The sequence below is a fragment of the Psammomys obesus genome, unplaced genomic scaffold (assembly GCF_907164565.1).
Source record: "Psammomys obesus unplaced genomic scaffold, mPsaObe1.curated_primary_1811, whole genome shotgun sequence".
Lineage (NCBI taxonomy): Eukaryota > Metazoa > Chordata > Mammalia > Rodentia > Muridae > Psammomys > Psammomys obesus.
The window spans coordinates 17,333,271-17,357,939 of NW_026593286.1; the positions used below are offsets into that span (position 1 = coordinate 17,333,271).

General features: G+C 42.5%; 1 protein-coding gene across 1 annotated transcript in view; it reads right to left on the minus strand.

Moving 5' to 3' along the window:
* Positions 1–22,711, minus strand: part of Arpc2 (actin related protein 2/3 complex subunit 2) — a 31,488-nt gene extending 8,777 nt beyond the window's left edge. Inside the window, exons 1-7 of the mRNA XM_055616724.1 lie at positions 22,615–22,711; positions 22,327–22,408; positions 12,819–12,853; positions 10,363–10,475; positions 6,573–6,618; positions 3,570–3,756; positions 2,254–2,347 (exon numbers count right to left, since the gene is read on the minus strand). Coding sequence (XP_055472699.1) covers positions 2,254–2,347; positions 3,570–3,756; positions 6,573–6,618; positions 10,363–10,475; positions 12,819–12,853; positions 22,327–22,400 — 549 coding nt within the window. The 5' untranslated portion in view covers positions 22,401–22,408; positions 22,615–22,711. The remainder of the gene's footprint in view (positions 1–2,253; positions 2,348–3,569; positions 3,757–6,572; positions 6,619–10,362; positions 10,476–12,818; positions 12,854–22,326; positions 22,409–22,614) is intronic.
* Positions 22,712–24,669: the final 1,958 nt, after the last annotated feature.

Sequence of the window (24,669 nt, forward strand, 5' to 3'; positions counted from 1 at the left end):
TATCTATCTATCTATCTATCTATCTATCTATCTATCTATCTATCTATTTTTCATTATCTGTTATATAGAAACCAACCAGATTGTTTTCTTCTCTCTAACAGGATGTCTGGGGAACACCAGGTCATTATTTGTTTAAAAGAATATTACATTTGATTTACTGTGTTGTGTAAGCATCAACAACTTTAGAGTTTGTTCTTTCAATTGTGTCTGGTGACAGGTGACTTTACCTGCTAAGCCCATGACATTGTTTCTTCCAAGGAAGTATAATTTACCCTGGGGATAAATTGTTTATGGAAAAGGGAGAATCTTAAATCAAGGTGTAAGTCAAGCTGAGCATAATGGTACTTACCAGTAATGCCAGAATTTAGGAGACTAAGGTGAGATGATCACAAATTACTGGCCAGCATGGGCCATAGTGAGACAGTCTAAGAAAACAGACATGCTCACTTGAGCAGCACATACACTACAGAAGATCAGCATGGCCCATATAGAAGAGGACATGAAAATTCCTGAAGTGAAGTATTCCATGCTTTTCTTACTGGGCCCACCGCAACACAGAGTGGGCCTTGACATAAAAAATTTGCCAGATGTGGCACATGGGAGGCAATGGGAGGGGAACACTCCAAATGTGAAGACAGCCTGGGCTATGAGTTCTAGGCTAGCCTGGGCTACCTGCTTTAAAAAACAAAACAAACAGGCACGGTGATGCACGCCTGTGATTCCAGCGCTCTGGGAATAAAGGCAGGCAGATCTCTGTGAGTTCAAGGCCAGTCTGGTCTACAAAGCAAGTCCAGGACAGCCACAGCTCCACAGAGAAACCCTGCCTCAAAAAAACCAAAATCAAAACCAAAACAAACCCTCCCCCCCACAATAACAACAAAAAAAGGACAAAAAGAAAAGCAAAATAAAACTAACTTTCCTGGATTCAAAAAAGACTTCAGGTGGTTTATTTTGGGCTCCGTGGTTACACAAAGCAAATTACCCTAGCCTCTGATCTGAATGAGGAAGGTAGCTTTGTGAGTCCTACGCAACAAACAGGTTGCACATCAGGAAAAAGTCATCAGTTAGAAACACTGGCAGCACAAACAAAAACAAAACAAACAAACAAAAATAAAAACACTAGAGGAGGTTTGTTTTTCCTTTTAGGTAAAGGTCCTGCCACATGCACTTTGAGGAGGAGTCTAGATTCAAACACCCCCCCCCCCCCCAAACAAAACAGCCCCTTACAAAGCTCTACAGTGCATATCTGCAGTTCAGGAGAAAAGATTTGTTTAAAGTATGAAAATAAACTGGAATATTCTTGGAACAAAGTGGAACAAGACTTAAAAAAAAAAAAAACAAAAACCACAGACACACACAACCCCCAAACCAGCCAAATCTAACCCTTCCAAACCAGCCAAATCTAAATTTGTACTTCTTAGTTTTTAAAATTAGTTTGCTAGCCTAGATTTAGCTCAATTTCTTAACTAATGGATTTAGTTCCCATTAATTCTGCAGAAAAATATTATGAAATGTTCATCTAGGGGCTTATTTTTAAGAGTCATATATATACAGATCCTCTTTCTTTTCGTCATAAAGCCCAGTACCAGCAAATGCCAAAGTGTCAACATTCTAGCTTTTCTGAATAGGGACTCCCAAACTAGAATTTTTGATTAGTCCCAATATAAGGCCATTACTGAGGATAGCACTTCAAAATTTTCTCTTGCTACGCAGAAAAAGGCTCAAACACAAAGTCTCACTGTGGTAGCCATCTTTCAAGTCTATTTGCCGGGCGGGGAGGGAAGATTCTGTTTCATAATTTCCTTTGAGAGAAAAAAAAATTGAGGCAAAGTCTTACTCTGTAGCCTAAGCCATCTTGCAGTGATCCCCTGCTTCTAGGTTTTTGAGCTCCTACTAGAACTTTCATCAGTGCCGATCTGTGACCTGGAAGTCTAAGATGAAATAAACCCTTTCCTTCCAAGTTGTTTTTGGCCACACTGTTTTATCATAGCAACAAAGAAGCAAACTAAGACAGGGTTTTTCATTACAACCTCAAGTTTCAACACTAACAGCACTCTTGTCTTTTTGTAAGTGTATGTTCTGTTCCTGTTACCATCTGTCCAGGCCCTGGAGACTGAACCCGGGATCTTGTACATACTAGGCAAATGCTCTAGCACTGAGCTACAAGCCCCGGCCATATATGGCTATGTACACCACAGAATAAAAATGTAAGTGCCTACAGCACAATTTCCCCTCAAGACTTTTGCTCCATACCTGCATGAACACCTTTCCAATGACCACATCGTCGTCATCCTTGAACACTGTGCTGAAGACTACCGTGACTCTGTCTTTTTTAGATTCAACGTACCTGAGGGCACAAAACTCAGGAGTTAAGTACAGCACCAGAAGACTCTGTCACTAACTTCATCTGCAAGGGAAGTAAAGTCCAAACTCTCTAACTCAGTAAACAAAGGTGTGCCCGAGGCCAGCACTTGTAGTTAACAGAGTCTGGGCAACTAATGCATTCCCAAGCAAGGGGAATTAGCAAAGTTAGATTAAAAAATCTTATACATGCATAACCCTGGATTTTGTTTGTTTGTTTTTTGAGACAGATTTCTTTGTGTAGCTTTGGCTGTCCTAGACTTGCTTTGTAGACTAGGGTGGCCTTAAACTCAGAGATCCACCTGCCTCTGCCTCACTGAGAACACCACACCCGCCTATAACAAAATTTTAAGTTAGTAATTCTTAGAGTTTATATAAAAAGTTTTTTTTACATATGATAGGATACATACACATGTATGTATGATTTAACATACTTTATTTCACATACATGTAACTTAAGAACTGCAGTTTGGCTGGAGAGATGGTTCAGAGGTAAGGAGCATTGGCTGTTCTTCCAAAGGTCCCAAGTTCAATTCCCAGCAACCACATGGTGGCTCACAACCATCTATAATGAGATCTGGTGCCCTCTTCTGGGGTGCAGGCATACATACAGGCAGAATGCTGCATAAATAAATAAATTAATTTTAAAAAAATGGAGTTATAGATAGTTTTGAGTCACCATATGGGTTGAAAACTGAATTCAGATCTCCTAGAAAAGCAGTAATAAATACTCTGAAGGGCTGAGGTATCTCCCAGTCCAAGGGAAACTCTTTTAAATAAGAGAACTTAGAAAACTAGTGCCTTGGGCCTGCAGAGATGGCTCAGTAGTTAACAGCACTGGCTGCTGTTCCAGAAGACAAGAGTTTAATTCCCATCTGACAAGGCGGCTCATACCCATACAATACCAAAACAAATAAAATAAGCCTACAAAATTAAAAGTATTTTAAAGATCATTAAGGTAGTGCCTTAAAGGAAAGCACAGGATTTTCTTTTCATCTTTTGTCAACTTTTCATCTTTTGTAAACTAGGTGTTTAGGGAAGTGGTCTATTTTCTTCCTTATCATTTTCCAGATTAAGAAATTCTGTAAAAATCAATTTCAAAAGGATTCATATAACAGAGTTTAAAGTTTGACCATACTGTGTTTCTTTCAATAAGCACCTTGTAAGACAAACACACTCAGGCTTGAGGAACAAAAGTCCATACTTACATGGTCTCATCATCCCTATAATGGATAACTGCTCTGTTCTCTCCTTCCTTGCCCTCTTCCTGGAATTGAAAGTATTTCTCAAAGACAGAGGCAAAACAATTTCGCTTCAACATGCCAGCCTGATGGACAATGGAATCCTTGGATGCAGGCAGATTTTCAAGGTCATATAGCAAAGAAACATTGTATCCTTGTGGGAAGAAAAAAAAAATCACCTATCAGTTAAAGCCAACAAAAACCAAAACAAACCCGTTTCTCTCAAGTAAAAATAATAGAGAGGCAATTTCCCATCTCTATCTACCCCATAATATGTAAATATCTGTAGCTAGCTAATAAATCCCATGCAGTGTCAAAGATGAACAGTTACAAGTAAGAAACCGGAAGAAGTAACAATCTGGAACTCAGCCCTAGAGAGGCTGTGAGAGAGGACTATGACTGTAAGCTGTACAACTCTGTTTTCTTCAACCTTTCATACACCCCCACATGGTTAGCAGGTAGCTTTCTGGAATAAATTATGGTCCCTCCACACCACACTGCAAACCCTGTGAGAAAAGGCAGGATAGAAAATGTTTCTCACATATGTACTCCTCTAAGAGTGTCTATCTCAATAACTGTTAACTTCCAGTGTTTCAGAATTCTACTTCATTTGACCCCCATGCCTTTCTTTGAAGAAGCCAGGAAAGATAAGCTTATCCCCAGTTAGAACAAAAAAGTGCTTCAAAGAAGCAGGGACTTGTTGGCTACAGCACAACATATAGGTATGTAGGCGTATGCAGACTACTTTATTTTGAAGTGAACAGAAGTGGTTCAAACTTTGGCTTCACTGTGTGAGCCTTGAAAACTGCCCAACCTTTACAATATCCTCACCTGTGGAAAAAAAAAAGGGGAGGGGGCATCCTGGGGTGGTGGTAGAGGAAGATGTAAAAGGTAGAGGGAAGAGACTGCTGTGAGCATTTAGCTAGGCATAAGTGCAGTATTTTTAAGTTAAGCACGGTGATGTAGACCTGCTTTTTTAAGAAGCAAAAAACCATGCTCTTCACAACGCTACTGCTCTTTGCCTTCAGTTTCATATTCATCATGAAGTGGCTAGAGACATAGTTATGGATTGTTCACTCAAGAGACTGAGACAGGTGTCTTCTGAGTTCTAGGACAGGCTGGGCTACATACGTAAACTATCTCTAAAACATTCACAGAATTTATAGACAAGGTCACCAATAAGTGGGGCAGAACAGGGACTGAGAATTATATCTACTGACCACTAAGTGACTCTGCCTCCTTCTATCCCATGAATGTCAGGAAAAGGGCCAATCAAGTCATTAATGGTACTCCAAAGCCTAAAAACATTTTTTCAAGAATACCTTTACACCACTGGGGATAATTTAAAACAGTAACTGATGGGAGCACAGTACACAACCACATGACCCTCACATCTTCCAATCTCTAACTTTTATATTATTTATTATTAATTAGGTTATTCTTTGGGCCCTATTTCCCCTATCTACCGCTCTGAGAGCACAGGTTGTTTAATCATTCTAAAGTAATGCTTTGCCCACTTTTGTTAGTCAATATTTAAAATGACACTCACTACTCAATTTTGGAGAATCTGAAAAAAAAATCAAAACAAAATAACAAAGAGTTGAGGTTTGCTGTTTTCTCTGTCTGTCTCTCTCACTGTTTCTCAGAGTCCCCAGAAAAAGCAAAGCATAGCCAATGTTTGACCCCATGAGTGACTTCAGATAGGAACAGAACACATTGATGATGCAAAGTAACCATCAAGGGCCAGTGAGACCACTGAGGGTAAAGTGTTTCCTATAAACTCTGTGATGGCCCCAGTTCATCCCAGAGTATATGTACAGGTGAAGGAAGAGAACTGACAGTAAGCTGCCCTCTGACTTCCATAAGCACACTCCCAGCCACACATATACTTAACACTTTGGGGACAGGGGTTTGAGACAGGGTTGCTCTAGGCTATGTAGCCCTGGTTGTCCTGGAACTAGCTCTATAAACCAGGCTGGCCTCAAACTCAAGTAGATCTACCTAACTCTGCCTCCTGTGGTGGGATTAAAGTGCTGGGATTAAAGGCATGTGCTGCCAACTCTTGAATGATACTTTTTAAAATTTAAAAACCAAAACAGCAACAAAAACACCAATCTTGTGGCTGGCTATGCTTTCCAAAGCTGCCTATATAAGCTAGCAGACATAAGACTTTTACATGTTATTTATATTAATGTTACTAGGGGTTGTGAGTGGGAACAATGTTCATTCTTCCCAAGGCCATTTCTTTCTTTGTGTATATGTGTGTATGAATGAAGACTAGAGCTCAATCTGGGGTGTTTCCTCAGGAGCTGTTCATCTTATTTTTTCTTTTTTTAAAACAAAAATTTAAAAAGCAATCATTGGCTTTGATTTTAATTTGATGTTACAAATGCTTTGAGCTGCCATGTGGGGGCTCTGGGAATTGAACCTGGGTCATCAGCTCTTAACCACTGAGCTATCTCTCCAGCCCCTCATCTTAGATTTTGAATAGGGTCTCACACTGAGATCTGGGGCTCCCCAGTTAGACTAGCCCGGCTACAAGCAACTCGAGATCAGCTGTGGTCTCCCAGCACTGGGATTACAGCTGTGCATTGTTTTTAATTAGGGGCCAATGTTCAAACTTAGGCCCTCAACTTTTGAGACAACTGCTTTATAAACCAAGCTTTCTCTCCTGTGCTAAGAGATTTTATGAGCAAGAGCACCTGTTCAGACAAAAGAGGCTCCTCTGGCTAAAAGACTTTTTTGGGTGCTAATAATAAACTCATTTACCAATCTTGACCCACTGTGTGTCACACTGAAAAAAGTAGAACCCTTTAATGGCTACTTATGTAGAGGGAGCCGACTTGAAAACTGGGCTCCTACACATGTATTTTACAGAGTGGAAAGTTAAACAAAATCCTCTAGCTAACGAAGATGGGATACAAACAGTGCTTTGCTATCATTCCATAGCTGCTAAGTATTACTACATACCTGATTCTGGGTTTACCAAGAAACTCCCGTATACTCTCTTTAATAACTGCAGAGAGAGAGAAAAAAAAAGTTAATCTGAAGTTCATGACAATTTCATTATTTTTTGAAACACTTGCAATAAACTCTTCCTAAACCAATATGCTTATTTTTTTATTTGGTGGGTAGAAAACTAGAGGGAAAAGTAAATTTACCTAAGTGACAAGACAGATCTCTTACAGACTTGGACTGTAATCCAAAGGTTGGTTCCAGGGCTGTCTCTCAAGGTCCTGACCACACCCCTCCCATTTCTTCTCTTTTCAGATTCTACACTGCACTCACAGTCTTATCGTTTTGAGGCAGGAGAGGTACAGGTATGACAAAAGAGTACATCACTTATCAACTAAGTACGCTGAAGCCCTAGCCAGCGTGAATGAAGAGGTAAAAGCCAATTTCTAAGCAGTAGTATGCTAATCTTGTATGTGTTAAGATAGCTTAGCTCACAGCTGGCTTTTAATGAAAAGGGCAATGGAAAAACAGAACCTCAGTGAGCCAGTAACACCAGTGTGTCCTCACAAGCTGTCTACCTACTTGCAATCAGCCCATACAACACACTCTGCTGACCGTGTTCCAGCTTTTGGAAGTAGAGCACAAACAAAAGCCCCTCTACACTCTCTTGACTGTGCTCTCCCAGGATGACTGCTTTACCTGGTGAAATCCCCTTCAACAGACATCTTGCTTAGGAAGGAACAAGGTACACTTAAGTGTGCAAGGAACACAATAGTGGAAAGGGAAAAACTAGAGACAGAAACAAAGTATGTAGTAAAGTCGTGAGCAATCTGAGAAGCATTTTTTGTGCACAGCAGACTTTACACTCAACAGCTGGGACACAGGCATGAGGCTGCGTAAGGTTGCCCATGCTCGTACTTTCAATGTTCAAGGGGCTGGAGCAGAAGGATCTCCAGTTTGAGATTAGCCTGGCTACACAGGACTGTCTCAAAAACCAAAAGAGAGGAAACCCCTCACACACAAAATCCCACAGAACCGGCTCATTTACCTTCACTAAAAACTTTAGAGAGGGAGGGGCACCACTGCTCCACAGCTGGTAAGAATACACTTAAAACCCAGCAGTATAGTAAGAAGCAGTCTACCCTTTTGTGGAGGGTAAGGTGCCATGTCACCCAGGCTGCTCTGGAATTTATAATGTAGTTGAGGGTGATCTTGAACTCCTGATCCTCCTGTCTCCACTTCTCAAGATTGGTGATTACAGGTGTGTCCAGGAAGATACAAGCTCTGTCTACAGGTATCCAGTCAAGTTCTAATGCTTACCACAAATAACTCTCTTATAGCCTACAGTATCACAAAGAATCACCATTAACAAATTAAAAACAAGCTTTTGTCTTGTTGGTTAAGAGCCACACATTCCATTTAAAAGATTTTCAGTGTAGAGGCTAAGAAATGGCTCAATGGTTAAGAACATTGATTGTTCTTACAGAGGACCCCGGTTCAAGTCCAAGTGCCTACATGGTGGCTTACAACCTTCTGTACCTCCATTTCCAGGGGATCTAATGCTCTTTCCTGGCCTCCTTGCACATGGTGCAGATATATATGCAGACAAAATATACACATAAGACAATTTAATTTAATAAAAGGAAAAAAAAAAAAGCTGACTTTCAGTAGCCAGACAAATACAGGTAGCACGAGGGTACAGTTCCACAGCAGAAGGATCTGTCAGGCTTACTGCTGTATTCAGGGATGGAACAGCAGCATACAATGGCTGTCTAAAGGTGTCTGAATGTTCTCATCTTATATTCAATGAACTCTCTAGATAGCATTAAAATAAACAAAACTAGTAACAAACCATGTTTTATGTTCCATTTGAAAACCCTAAAAATATCATCAAAGGTTAATAAGGCTCTTCACTCCCCACCCATTTCTTTTCCTGGTGGTGCCAGAGACCAAACCCAGAGCTTTGAACATGCTCAGTAAACACTTTACCAAGGAGCTGTGCCCTCTAGGAGCAGCCACTCTGGCACATGGAGTTTTGACCTTCAGGTGTTCCATGTATGACTTTTCCTAAGAGTCTGGGGTAAAAAAGGAACACTGGCATGCTCCCTCTGAGCTACATCTTACACAGGTGGTACTTGTAGAAACGGAGTATCAGACATGGGGGAAACCAAAGCCTCGTTAAATTTAGTCTAACTCCAGTTTTACCAGTGAATATTCTGAAATTTATAAAGTATTCAGAGCCACGTATAACTGTAATTTTACAGTTGTGTACCACTATATCACATTGTTCGTATTTCCAATCCTGATTCATTTTTAAATTTGTGCCTCTTTTTAACCATCGGAAGAGGGGAGGCAACCTGTCTATTTATAACTATTAGATCTGCCTACCTGAGCACCCAAGTATTCGGCCTTTATAAAAATAACAAGCTTCTTGTGGTTATCACGGGCTGGTTACTGTTTAACCAACATAGGGAGTCATTCACTGCTTACTCTGCTCCCACACCGAGAAGGTTACTTCCTCCATCCATTTGGGCTCGTTGGCCTATGTGGTAGCTATGAAAACTGCAATGTGTTCCTGAGTTCCACTACCAGGTCAAACAGAGTATGGAAAGAGTCAAGAAATCCAAGCCAGGTTGGGTCGCATGCTACAGATCAGCTTTTCGTCTCCTGATAAAATTAACTCAAATTTCCTTCGGTTACTTCTTTTCCTTCAGCTAATTCAAAGCATCTGAACAGTAAAAGGACTCAGCTCCCTACAGCTCTTAGTATTCTCTTTAAATCTGATTTTAGAGCAAAAAGATTTACAACGTTCTAGATCATATTCCTTGACAAACAGCCTTTCATTACAGAAATCTGAAGCTGTTCAAAAACTACTACTTTTCAGAAAGAGAAATGGTTTTATCTTCATGTAGCAGATTAAAGAGAGGCTAGTTTGTTAAAACTAAGATAACTGAAAACTGATTCAGGAACTGAGTCATACTTCCTGCTTTGCGACCCAACCACAATGTGCACACACTGGTGTCACAGCATTTTCTTTCTTCCATAAATGGCTCTCCCCAGAGCAACTTCAGTTCAACAGGAACCAAACGTCCTACTCTAGCAATCCAAAGCCAGGGCACAAGGCACATGGCCTAGACATCCCTTTTTATTTCCTCTACGGTAGTTATAAGGAAGGAATAGGTGGAAAGGTCAGCTCTAAAGACGATTAACTTAAAAAAATTTATCAGGCTATTACTTATGCTTCTTCAACTTGCAGAATGAAAACCAAGCCATAAATTCCATGCTTGCCTTGATAAGAGTCTAAATAGGGAACAGAACCTATCTTATTGTTACTGTAACTATTTTTGTACTAGTTAAGGAGATATTCTCTCTCTGTTATTTCTGGGGGACTACTGTTTTGCTCTCATTATTTTGTGAAATCTGGGTAGCCTAAATAATCTGAAAACAATAAAATCCCAAATTGTGCATAGTGGTACATGCCTATAATCCTAGCACTTGGAAGGTGGAAGCAATCGGGAATTGGAGACCTTCCTCAAACATCTGGGCTAAGTGAGAGCCCTTAAAAAAAAAAAAAAAAAAATCTTTAAAAGTTTGCTTAGGAAGCATCGTTTCTCCAAGATAAAACAAGCAAGCAAAGAGCCAAAATCTTCTCTAAAAATAATTTTTATGGGAAATGGAGCCTAGAGGCGTCAGTTAACTGTGTCAGTTGTCCTCTGTTTGTAAGGGTTGTTTAGCTCTTGCTGGCAAGGGGCCAACAGAGGTAAAGTAAAAACAGAGACCCAAAGGCAACCAATGTGGGACTTACCTCATCAGCACCATGTGCCTGAAGTTCCTTGTAGAATTTCAAAGAAATACTGACCATCACTTTTGTTTTGTCTCCATTAGGGTTTGAAATATGATAAAGGACACCATCAAAATCTGTGAAAAAAATAAAAGATTGCTCACTCTGGAAACAGGAGTAATCTCCTAGCACTTACCACAGGGCTGGCCATGAGGAGACCTCTGATAAGAGAAAATGCAAGTAAAATGGTGTTTATTTTTATTTCACTGGGAAGCCAACAGAAATACTGCTTTGGAACTGCACAGTGACCCTCTTTGCTCTCACTTAGAATTACAAAGCTTTTTTTAACCACAGTTTGTGTTAAAATTACCTTTAAAAACTTCATTGTGACACATTTCCAAGAGAAAGAGCCATAAACAAACTCACATCCACCTATTCAGGATTAACAGACTGATCAGCACACCGCCCTTCTTACTTTGGAATGTATTCATCCCTACCCCAATGTACTACAAAGCACATTCTAGGCACACCATCCGATCCACATATACTTCTTGTATCTTGGGAGAAAATAACCACAATCAGTCATGCTCAAACAGAAGGTCCTACTTTAATATTAAATACCAGGTAAGCTACTCAACTATTACCTACTGCCTCAAAAAATAATTACAAATACAATTGTCTTAAATATTTGAATTAGGATCATCTAACAAGAGCAAGATGACACAGCTGATTGTCTTTTACTCTCTAGTCCCTTTTTGGTTTTCTCTTTCTGTATTACAAAGTGAGCTGACTTCATCTGTATCACTGCTGAAGGTGGGAATGTGAGAGCTTGCTCGGGAATCAAAAGAACCATGAAGACTGGCACTGCTGGCAACTATGAGGCAATGGATGGTGCCTCCCTCAGGGGCTGCAAGCTTCCCAGCTCAGCTAGTCATGCACTTGTCTTTTTAGATGGTACTTAGCTAAAAAATCCCCGAGTTCACATAAAAATAGCCAATTCTTTATTTTGTTTGGTTTGTTTTTTTGAGTGTAGCCTTGGCTATCCTGCTTTGTAGACCAGGCTGGCTTCCAATTCACAGATATTTGCTTGCCTCTGCTTCCTCAAATGCTGGGCTTACAGGCGTGTACCACTGCACCCAGTTTGTTTGTTTTTGGAAACAGGGTTTCACTATTTAGCTCTGGCTAGCCTTGAAATCACAGAGATCCACCTATCTCTGCCTCCTGGGTGTTGGTATTAAAGACCTGTACCATTGCCTGGTCATCAGGAAATGGAAAAAAATACTACTCTGATCTGAAAAACAAGCTTCAGTATCTTCTCCTTGGTCCCCCAAATGCTAGGCTTACTTAGACAATGGCTATTAGATTCTAACTGCAGACTTCCAAAGTATAAAGACAGTCCTTTGTACAAAACAAAAACCAAACTTCTAAGATATTTAGTGCTCCTGTAGAAATATGGTATAAGTAGAGGCTTTTTTTGTACTGCCCATCCCGGCTCCCAAATAATGACAGAGACCTATTATATTAGTTTTAAAGCACTAAAATATTTATCTATTCTACCCTGATATTTATCTATTCTAACCTGACTATGCTGCTTGGCCACTTCCCAGCCACATGCCCTACACTACTTGCCATCTTAGTCTTGCGATGGCTGCTTCTGCTCCACCTGTCTGACCTCATGGCAAACTCCTCATGGCCACCTCTCTCCTCTTCTTCTAGTTCTCCACCTGAGACGCCCCTGCCTGGGATCAGAAGTTCTGCCTCCTCTCCTTTCTTGCCCAGCTATAGCCTGATGAGCTCTTTATTAACAACCAGAGATGATACAACAATTGTTACACAACACTGATACAGGAGTTTCTTCATAGAAATGAGAATACCCATATCCAGATTAAAACCAGATCTCTGGGCACACAAATCAGCATCTGAATACACAGTGCACAAAACCACCCCGCAACAGTCCCCTCTCACTAAGACATGTAAGGAAGCTTTATATAGTTTTCTGAACTCCAAAGTCAGTTGGCAATGTTATAAATATATGAAATAGTTCTTTTTTTTTTTTCTTTCAGAGCTGAGGATGGAACCCAGGGCCTTGAGCTTGCTAGGCAAGCACTCTACCACTGAGCTAAATCCCCAACCCCTTTCTTTTGTTATTTTGTCTTTTTTTTTTTTTAATAGTTCTTGAAGGCCTCAGAAACACTTGAAAATCAAAACTTTTCTTTACAGGAATGGAGAATTGGCTCAGTGGTTAAGAGAACAAGCTGTTCTTCCAGAGGGCCCAGGTTTAATTCCCAGCACCTACATGGCAGCTCACAGCATTCTGCTGTAACTCTAGTTCCAGGAGATCTGATGCCTTCTTCTGGCCTCCTCAGGCATCAGACACACATATGTAGCACAAACATAAATACAGGCCAAATGCCCATACTCCTTTTTTTTTTTTTTTAAATTATACCCTCTCTTAAAAGGGACAAGATAAAGACACTTACCTGCAAATGTTACTTCTACAGCTTCTGGTTTGTTTCTGTAAAACAACAAAAATGTCCTTAGTAAAATAATTTTAGGCTAGGATGGCTTAGGGAGTGGGGACACTTGCCCTTGCCAGCTATTCCTGATGACCTCAGACCTGAGTTGGATCCACAGTGTAAAAGAAGAGCCAACTCTTCCAGGTTATCCTCTGACTTCCACATACAAGGTGGACATTCGCATCCACATATACACATAAACAGACCAAATGTAAATGGGGGAAAATAATTGTGCTATTGCCTGTTTTAGGGGACCTTTGAAAAACTCCTGATTTTTACTTTAAAACTGGAACACTGCATAACTGCAAGGCTTACAGACAAGAAGAGCGCACCTTCATTCTTTCATAGGTCTGAACTTGCTTAAGGGAGCTGAGAAGGACACCTACAGCGTGTGTTTTCCAACTGTTGGTCAACTGCTTGCCACAGCTGGTGCTCACTCTGGTTAATGCCCCACCCTCACCCTCTAGTGTCTACAGAGGTAACATAGAAAAATGACTAACTATAACACTGTAGAATGGTTTACTCTACTTAGGTGAAAGGATGATTTGAAGCCATCAACAGAGCAATAAGGTCTGTTCTGTCCCAAAGATCATTTATACACCTTTCCCTCTTCCTTACATCATCAAAGCACCTGCCACTCTCCATCAAGCCTGCTCTCATTCTACCTTACTATCTTTCACTAGGCTTATGCTCTGGGGCAAGTAAGATTTCTTACATCCTTATTCTCATCTCATTTATAAAATGGGAGAATATAAATGATCTCACCCATCTTGCAGAACTACTATAGACAAAACAGCACAACAGGCCTCGAAGACCTTCTGATATGCAAGAGCTACTTTAGTCAATTGAAACCCAGTGAAAAAGCTGTGTTACACCCTTCTCTTCAATACCAATGGGAGAAAACTTTACTGCCTTCAGCAGCTTGCTAGCAGTTAATTCAAATGATCCTAGTTTGTTTTACATTTAGCAGACAAGATAAATATATTTCCATCTTTTACCCCCTTGCTCAAGACCTCTTAAGTGAGAATCTTCTTTTAAAAATTATTTTCTTTATGCATGAAGGTATGTGTACCATATATGTTCAAGAGCCTTTGAAGGTTAGAAGCGGGTGTCAGATCTCCTGGAGCTGGAGTTATGGGCAGTTGTGAGCTACCATGTAGGTGCTGGGAGCTAAACTCATTTCCTCTGTAAGAGCAACAAGTGCCCTTAACTGCTGAATCATCTCTCCAGCCCTTGAGTATGAATATTTTACACCCTCTTTTTTCCCTCACTTGTCAATGGAACCAAGATGACTTCCAACTCTGCTGGGAAATAGTGGGATGTCTAAGGTAGTTTATGTTTGTTAAAAGCTGATAATGAGGCTAAATAATATCCCTTAAATAAACTAGCTTTTATTAGGTATATGTTAGAGAAAAACAAAAACAAAAAGCAAAATACCTATAGGAAACATATCCAAGTTTGCCCTGCTTCTTCAAAGTCACCCATGTGTGACAATACAAGGCCCAGCATGGTGGTCATGTCCATATTCCCAGCATTTGGGAGGCAGAGGCAAGAAGATTATCACAAGTCTGAGGCCAACTCTGTCTACATAATGAATTATAGGCTGGTTGGGGCCACACAGGGAGATCTTGTCTCAGAAAACAACAACAACAACAACAAAGGAGATGGGGTCAGATGACATTTTATCACTTGGGAGGTGGATAGAGGAGGATTAGAGTCCAGTCATCCTTGGCTGAATGCTGACTTGGAAGCAGATCCTGTCTCAACAAATGAATGGCCCTTCCAAAAGGGAGAAAGCTCAAATTGCTCTTGAGCTTTCATACTGTAGCCAAGAAACAAAGGCAATGAACAACAACAAACGATTCCTTACCTCTAAAAAACAAGAGTATACATAATTTTAAAAGGCCCATTTAAATAAAATACTAAGAGGATGCCCTAGGTAGAGGAAGCATACAAACACACTCTCCTAGACCTGATCCCTTGTCCTAGGGTCAGGGACCATACTGCCTGACTTAAATAGGGTGGGATGGAGCATTGGGGTGTTATTTTCCCCTTAACCCTTAGGCTTGAACTCAGTCAGGAAAGCTAGAGTGCCTCACTTTACTACTTCATCAACAGACCGGAGAAAAATCAACTTAAGAACCTGAATGTTGGGCTGGAGAAATGCTCAGTGGTTAAGAGCACTGTCTGTTCTTGCAGAGGGCCTGAGTTCAATTCCCAGCAAACACATGGTGACTCACAACCATCTATACCCTCTACTATCCTCTTCTGGCATGCAGGTGCACATGCAGATAGAGCACTAATATGCATTAAATAAACAAACAAAATCTTTTCGGGCTACAGCTGGGATACAAAGTGAATACATTGTAATAAAAATTATATTAAAAAAAAGGAACCTGAATGTTAGCTGGGCGTGGTGGTGCCTGCCTGTAATCCCAGCACTCTGGGAGGCAGAGGCCCATGTGGATCTTTGTGAGTTTGAGGCAAGCCTGGTCCATAAAGCAAGTCCAGGACAGCCAAGGCTACACTGAGAAACCCTGTCTCGGAAAGAATGGATGTTCTAAGTCATAAACACTTAAGCTTTGAGTCTCTCTAGGCATGAAAGCACACTGAGCATGGATCTCTACTGGGAAACATTGCTAAGATCCATTCTAAGTAGCTTGCTGTATGACTTGGGAATATCTATCAAACCACTGCCATTAATATTTTAGTTCACTATTCAAGGCTACACAGAAGGTTTGGAGGAGAAAGCCTGCTAAGGTACTGGGCTAAAGAACAGGAGAGCCTATCTAGAAGCTGGAGGTCTGTAAACTCTGTGCCCCAACAGGGAGAATGCTGAAAGTAAAACACACTCTAACAACCACGGCTTAGTCCCAACAGGCATTTCTGACTCCCCACATCCATGTGCACACAGACACACAAATACAAACACACACACACACACACACAGAGAGAGAGAGAGAGAGAGAGAGACTGAGAGACTGAGACAGTCTCTCAGTTGAGATTGATTTGTTTTTCAAATCAATTGAGATTGATCTGTTTTTCAAGACAAGGTTTGTCTGTGTGGCTGTCCTGGAACTCAGAAATCTGCCGGCCTCTGCCTTCATCATCATTATATTTTAATCAATTTATTGTTGAGACAGAATCTCATGTAGCCCAGGCTGGCTTCAAACCTATTAGATAGCCGAGGCTGGTTCTGAGCTACAAATGATCCTTCTGCCTCCACCTCCCACGTGCTGGGGGTAAAGGGGTGCACCACACACCTAGCTTGCTCTGCCTTTTTATGGTTTAAAATCATGGTAAGAGAAGGGTCCATTTAGTAGACCAAAAAAGATGAAACATTTATTGTTTTACCATCTGTTCAAGCTTCAGGTTCAAGAAAATCTACAGCAGAAACAAGTAAAAACTGGAGGCTGGCAAAAATGCTCAGTGAATAAAGGCACTGCTACCATGCCTAAAGCCCTGAGTTCAATCCCTGCCTCTGCTTCCTGAGTATTGGGATTAAGGTGTGTGCCACCCCTCCCCAAATCCCCAGCTTTATTTTTATTTTTTGAGACAGTCTCATGTAACCCACTGGCCTCAAACTTAATATGTATCTGAGGATGACCTGGGCTGATTCTCCTGCCTAGACCTCCCAAGTGCTATAATGAGAACCAAGCACCGTACCCAGCTGCTGCCTGACTGCCTCTGGTCAGGTCTTGGCTCTGTCAAGGATTAGCTTTGTGATGTCTGGAAGCCATTTAACGTCTCTATGCCTTATTTTCTTATCTACAAAGTTAAGATAATAAAGCAATTCTGCCAAGCATGGTAGTGCACAGCTGTAATCCCAAAGCTTGGGAGGTAGAGGGAGGATAATGACAGCTTTAGACAGGGTTTCTCTGTAGTACTAGCTGGCCTCTACCTCATAGACACCCACTTGCCTCAGCCTCGCAAGTACTGGGATTCCAGGCATGAGGTACCACTTCTGACTTTAAGAGATAGTCTTAAAAATCTCTTAAAAGGGGTCTGAAGAGACAGCTCAGCAGTTAAGAGCACTGGCTGCTCTTCCAGAAGACTTTTGAGTTCTCAGCACCCACAGGGTGGCTCACATGATGTGTAACTCTAGTTCCAGAGGACCAGACATCTGACTTCCATGACACTGAGCTTGTATGTGGTGCACATATATACATGCAGGCAAACACCCATACACATAAAATAAAAGCAAAACTTAAAGAAATCCCTTAGGAAAAATTTATAAAGATTTATTTGCTTGTGTGCATCTACCTGCAGTGGCCAAAAGAGAGTATCAGATCCTTTGGAGCTGGAGTTAACAGGTGGCTACCTGAAGTAGGCTGGAACTGAGCTCTGCACAAGAAGAGCAAGTGCAAAAACAATAGCAAGTGCTCTTAAACTGATGAGCCATCTCTTTTGTACCCCAAAAATATATTTTTTCTTTCTTTTCTTTTTTTTTTTTTTTGAGACAGGCTTTCTCTGTGTAGCCCTGGTTATTCTGGAACTTGCTCTGTAGACCAGACTGGCCTTGAACTCATAGAGATCTGCCTGCTTCTGCCTCCAGAGTGCTAGGATAAAGGTGTCCACCACTGCAGCCCAGCCCAAAATATGTTCTTAAAACCAGGTGTGGTAACTCTATACTTTTCTGAGGAAGCTTCTAGAATATCAACAGTAAAGCACTACTAGCAACTATATTACCCCATTGCTTTGGTGAGGTCTTTGGAGTTTTTATTTCTAAATATACCCTGGGAAAAGTTCTCCACTGGGACATTTGTGACCCTCTTCTAGTTATCTTTTCTTTGTCCCAAGTTAGAGGCATTTTGTGCTCACTAAAGATTTTTGTTTACTTCCTTTAGATCCTCTACAAGGTTCTGATTTGAGCAAAGCCCACAAAACAGGTGTTAGGTAAATAAAAGATGGTCGTTTTCTTTGCTAAACCACCTCTCAAAATACAAAGACTAACAGATATAGAAACTGACGTATACTCTCAGAAAAGTGTTAAAAAGCCAGGTGTGACAGGTCATATAGAAAACTGAGGCAGAAGGAGAACCATGAGTTTGAAGCCAGCCTGGGATACACAGTTTCACGACAGTTTGGGTTATAATGTGAGACTTTGTCTCAGAACAACTAAAAAATATGCTGAGTGGGTAACAGCACTTGCTGGGCAAGCATAAGGATCTGAGTTAAAATCCCCAGCACTCACAGAAAAAGCCTGTAACCCCAGTGCTGTGGAGGTTGAGACAGGAGGATGACTGCAGTTTGCAAAGTGCCAGCCTAATTCCAGGTTCAGTAAGAGACCCTGTTTCATAGGAATGAGGCAGTGACACAGCAGGTGTGATCCCCCCTCTCAAAAAACAAACAAACAACAACAACAAAAAAAAAAAAAAAAAAAAAGAAAAGAAAAGAAAAGGAAGGGAATAAGCTTCTAAAGAAACCAAGAATTTATCTGGCTGCATTTATTCCTTCAAAATAATACTTACTGAAGCGAACACACACACACACACACACACACACACACACACACGATTCTGAGGAAACAAAGATAGCTGAAATGATAATCTAGCTCTGGAGATTCACATCCCAAAGACAGTGTAAACAGGCTAGAGGACAGGTAGCAGTGTGTCAACCGTAATGCTCTATAAAAAGATCAACTAGATCTTAACAATCAGATAGTACATTCCACTACATCTATAGGCTTAAACAATGTCCTCATTCTGAATCTCTTCTAGCTGGTCTGTCTCTCTGAGGACATATGTGGCATATTTGGGAATGAGAACAAGGTATCAGCAAGATTTAATTTATTCCGTTCTCAAATTTCTCCTCCCACGGTCCTCGCCCACCCCACTCAGCGCTGCTGGCTTACTGAGTTCTCCCCCTCACAGAACCACAGCTCCCTACAATTTGCACAGGCTGTGGTAAGAAAGCCAGAAGGCACTTAAAATCAATAGCAGCTCGCATCTGACAGCGTTTCCTCAGTTCTGGACTGTGTAGCTGCAAAGTTGACAGCCTTGCTTCTGAGGATGAAAAGGTTCTTGGTATGTATATAGTAACAAAAGAACTCAATTTTCCAGATTACTTCTGCTTTAATTGTGGTCTGAGCAAGAATTTCTAAATGAAAAAGCAATGCTGTTGATAAGACCTGGGCAGGACATCATTTACAGTGTCAGCTTAGCTTTCTAATTAGTCATAGCATGGGGACTGTCAGGAAGGTGCTTTGTGAAGACACTGACACAGATCCAATAAGCCCTTTCACAGGAGTATGGCAGGAATGGGAAGCTTTGTTAAAATTGCCTTTAAATTACAAGGCCACCGTGTTTTAAGATGACTGTGGCCAATTCTATGCTTAAGCAGTTTATCTTACAGAATTCTCACCCAAACACGAGTTTAAACTTTTAGGCTGATGCGACAGGCAAAAAGATCCAGCAAGATAACCCAAGGGATCATTAAAAATAAATAAGGTAAAGACAAAAAGGAAAGCTAATGCAACTTTATTTTGGAGTATATACTACAGAACTATTTTAAAGAACATCTTGTGAGAGCTGAGAAGCAGTGCAGTGGGAACACTTGCCTGGAGTGTGCAAGAGCCCGGGTTCTGAAACACCCCCCCAAAACGAACTATCTCATGCTTTTATTTTCAGTAGGCAGAGCAGTTCTAACAGAAGTGTCTGCAAGAATGGGCATACACACTGTGCAAACACAGTAGTCACTACCCACGAGTGGCAATGGAGGCCTAGAAATGCAACACAGATACAGCAACTCGGGAAACCAATTTTAGTTTTACTTCATTTTTTTATTTAAATCTAATGGGCCACATGTAGTGAATGACTGCAGAACGGAAAGATTTACTCTGGCAAAGGCAAACATGAATGTAATTTCCCTGATGAGTTTGTTCTGAGAAGTGCAAAGAGCAAGGTAGAGCTAAGCCCTCCCACACTGCACAGCCTTTCCCCTCTCAAAGGTCCTCTGGACTACTCCTTTTCTTTAAGGTCAATATCCTCCCTCAGCATTGCTTATCTATCAGTTCCTCCCTAACTCTGCTAACAGGCCCTCTTCAAAAGGCTCCCCATCCTTTCAACTGCTGCCTGGTACTGAGACCCAGCAATGTTTATGATGAGCACCCTAGCATCCTTGCTGAGGGCACTGGTGTAGGCATGGACCTCCCTAACCTCCAATGCTGCCTCATCTTAACGGCGGGCCTGAAAACACACTTGCTCAGAGGTAGCCTTTTCTCTTCTTTGAGACAGTCTCACTATATCTCTCGGCTGGACTTGAACTTGCATTGATCTTGCTTCCCGACTTCAAGCATTATAGGTGGATGTCACACACCTCGCAGAAACAGGCAATCCCAGGAGAACCTTGCCCTCACTAGTCTCTTTTCAAAGTTATTTTTAAACACGATGTTTTAAGTGTATTTTTAAGTCACTATCTCTGAGAATGCGCTAGGATAAGACAAAGCATACTACCTCCTCAAACATTAAACCTGACTATAGTGAGCATCTTAAACAAACAAACTTGGAAATTCTAATTTATGCCCTCCAAAATTAAAAACCTATCTCTAGAAAAGGATAAACTTTTTTATTTGCAACAAGGTAACCTAGGCAGGCCTTGCTCTCCAGATCCTCCTGCCTTCACCTCCCAACTGCTATGACTGCAAGGGTACCACACCCAGTTTGGGTTTTCTTTTCTTTTTCTTTTTGGATACAAAGTCTCACTATGACCTGGAACTTTTGCTCTTCCTGTCTCCTGTTCCTGAAAGCTGGGGTTACAGTGCTTGAACTAGAGGCATGCACCATCAACCCCAGCATTCTTTAAGGAAAGATTTCTAAAAGAAAAAGGACTAAGTAAAATTCTGAGTAATAACAATAACGAGTCACATTTTGGAATCACAAGTTATTAATACACAAACGTGAAAGTCCTCCTGCATTAAAAGGCATGCCTCCACCTGAACACATACAGCGATTTATCTTGTAGATCAGCTTATAATCACCCAGGACTCATTCTCTGCTAGTCTAGACTTGAGAATGTATGTACTAAGATCAGTTGTGAAAATGCAGAAGTTATTCTAACTTCCTCCTTTGTGCTACACCACTTAAAAAAAAAAAAAAAAGTACACACCCCATCACCTCCACTAAGTCCCAGGGTTGACTGACTTAAAAACTTACAATGCAAAGAACTAGCACGAGGCTGAAGAAAAGAAGCAAATGAGTTGCACAAGTACTCAACTGCAGCCGTAGGCAGGAAACAATATGCTCACTGAATGCACCAATTCAAGTAAAGTCCTGTTTTGTTTTTCAAATAAAATCTGTGACTTTAAAAGAGACAGGACAGACAATATATTCGATATAGGTACTGGGTTCATGCTTTTTCAACGTCTGTGAACCACAAGTTCATTATGAATGCCTAGAATTACCCTTCTACCGATCCCCTTTCCTTCTGCGGATCTGCAAGCACTTACTTTCCTATTTCTACTTCCTAGTTCACAGAAAACAGCCGGCACTTATTTCCTAACTGTGAAACCAAAATGTGAAGCCCCATCCTCAGCAATGAGGAAATGAGGCAAAGGAATGGCCACGGGCCACCATAAATTAGAACCTAAAAGCCAATTCCTCTGCTTAGGTTTTAGATATATTAGAAAGGCAAAGCAGCTTTGGGGGAGGAGTTTGTCTTTTTTGTGTTTGACAGGGAAGGCTTAATATATGCGTCCCATCTATTAAGATGCCGACGTTTAAGGTTATCTTAAAAACTTTAGAGATTCTGGGAGCAGACGCAGCTGCTAATCCGGCCGGCATTACCAAATAACAAATCAAAGACCAGGGATCTTCGATAAGAATTTAAGACACACAACCAGAAAGAAAGCTGCTCTCAAGAGGGCCAAGGAGAGTGTAGATGGAGGACTGTTTGGCTTTGCCTAAGGAATATATAACAAAACGGCTAGTTTCTCTCACGTAGCTAACCTAGGTCGTCAACCTAGGTCGTCCCCCGAGCTTTCGAAACTGCTTCTCTTGGGGGAGAGATGGGGGTGGGGAAGCAGAATGCCGGTGGCGATCTGGGCCTGAATGATCTTTCCCACCTCGCCCTGGGAATTCCTGAAAACTCCTTCAATTCAGCTTCCCTAAAGGGGTCTCTCTGGGTTCGGAACAATGACGGAAAATATAGAGGAAAGTGGGCCCCTCTCTCTTGCCCATTGGGCAGTAGAGTCTCGGGCGTGACTTCTGGCCTCGGCTGCCCTCACGTCCCACAGGTCTCCGGTTCTCTGGCACGCCTTGCTCCAGTCCACTCGCTGCTTCCGCATCCCCGTCTCAGCCTCTCCCCACGCATCTCAGGCTTCGGCCCACCGCGCCCCATCGCCTCCCACGTCTACCCCGCCAGGGAAGCCCCGAAGCCGCGCCAGGTTCCCGATCGCTCCCCTCCAGAGCTTGAGGACTGGACGACAACCGGGATTAGCTAGGGTCAACTCGGCCTCCTCCCGGCGTGCGCTTACCCGGCGGCCGCGTTCTCGAACTTGAGTGCGAGCGTCTCCTCGATGATACGGTTGTTCACTTCCAGCAGGATCATGGCGGCGGCTGCCCCGGGCAGGGGAAGGAGAAACAAGGGCGGTGAGGGTGGGCAAGCGAGGGCAGGACGGAGGGAGCGGCCCCGCTGCCCCAGACGAGGGGGGCTGGGTGCGGTAGGTGAGGGGAGAAGGGGACGGGGAGCGGGGCGGGGAGAGGCGGACACACGCGCTGGCCCGGCACGCGCTGCCCTTGGAGGCAGCCACCACCCGACCGACCTGGCCCCCGAAGCTTCAACCCGCCTGCCAAGCCGCCGCCGCCGCCGCCGCCTCCGCCGCCGCCTCACCGACGATCCCGGTCCCCGCCCAGCCCCCGGCTCCAGCCGGCCACTTCCGCTCTCACACCCACTTCCGCTCGCTGCCCGGACGCGCGGCCCCGCGGCGCCATTTCCGCTTCGACCACGCGTGCGCATGCCCGAGAGCGCGTCCTGGTGAGGAGGCAGGCCGAGGGTGCACGTGCGCATGCGCGACACGCTGCCCCGCCTCTCCTGACCGGTAGAGGCCGGCACTCACCTGTCATTCCCCGTTGTCCACACGGGTCCGGCTGCTCCTTCCCCGAATATTCCAGAAGCCCAACTCCACCCTTCCTGTATTATTTCAGAGGCCCTTTAAAAAGCTGCTTCTTGGGGAATTCCTGGCTTCCAACTGATAGGTGCTCTTTGCTCATTGCAGCAACAGCACCAGCGCCTGTTTAGTGGGCGACGCTTTCCCGGAGGTACAATGATTAATGCACTAGACTAGGACTTGCCCTTCCACAGCTAATAGTCGGATAAAGGAAACACAAATTTTCTAGTAACTGCACGTTGTTACTGGGCAATAAAGGAAAGGAATGAGTGGTCAAGGTTAACAGGAATCCAGATGGGCCTTCCTGGATTCTTGTCCTCCATTTCTGCACTGAGGCGTTGCCTCAGGTGATCCTCACTGTCCAGTACCTCTGCTAGAATCGGAGTTTATCACTGGGCTTCCACCTGTCCTTTCCGCCTGGGTACCATGTTTCCATTTTCCCTCTTCCAGGGACAATAATGACAAATTTAATTGAGTTTCTTTTCCACGCAATGAAGTGGTGGTTTGTTTGTTTTTCTGTTTGATATTGGGGAAATCTCTTTCTTTAATGAATAGGTAGCTTAGTGGTTAGGAGCACTTTCTGTTCTTGAAGAGGACTTGAGTTTGATTCTCAGAACCACGCGAGGGCTCACATCTGTAATTCCAGTTTAGGATCTGATGCCTTTTGATCTTCAAGAACACCAGGCATTCACAAGGTGCACATACATACATGCAGACAAAACATTCGTATATATCAAACTAAAATAATTTTAATAAAAAGAAAAAATTAGTCCTATTATCATGATCCAGTCAACCCTTCCTCTGTGCGTGTGTATGTGTGTGTGTGTGTGTGTGTGTGTGTGTGTCTATGTGAGACAGTGTTTTATGTAGCCCAGGTAGCCCTTAAGCTCCTGATCTCCTGCTTCTTCTGGGATTACAAAAATGAGCCACTATGACTAAAAACTTTTTTTTTTTTAAGTTGCAGCATGTTTCCGGTTTTTTTTTTTTATATTCCCAGCTGAGCCAAGTTTGGGCCTGGGAATGTGTCTTAGTTGGTAGAGTGCTTGCCTAGCATGTATAAAGCTCTATGTCAGAGAACAACTTTTGAGAGTCCATTCCATTCTCTTTCCAGCATACGGATTCTGAGAATTGAACTCAGGTCATCTCAGGCTTAACAGCAAGCACTACTTGCTGAGCCACCTCCTGACCCTGCTTGTTTCATCTTTTTGAAAGAGGGCCTTGCTGTGTAGCCCTGGCTAACCTTGAACTTGTAGCTCCTGGTTGTGCCTCCAAGCACTGGGTTCTAAGTACACACCACTATGCCTTCCTTACTTGGTTTTAGGTGACTTAAAAATTTTTTTTTTCCTCTCTGCATGAGGTAAGGCACATCAGTAATCCTGGCACTTGGGGAGAGGGCTGAGTCAGGGAGATCTCTGTGAGTTGGAGGGCAGTCTGGCTTACATAGCAAGTTCCAGGCCAGCTGGAGTGCATGGTAAGACCTTATTTTCTGTCAAATGAACAAATTTTGAGAATAGAAAAAAGAAAGCAAGTGGTGGTGGCACACGCCTTAAATCCCAACACTCAGGAGGCAAAGACAGTCAGGTCTCTGTAAATTCCAGGACAACTGAGGCTACAGAGAGAAACCCTGTCTTAAAACAAACAAACAAACAGGAAAAAAAGAAATGAAGGAAGGAAGGAAGGAAGGAAGGAAGGAAGGAAGGAAGGAAGGAA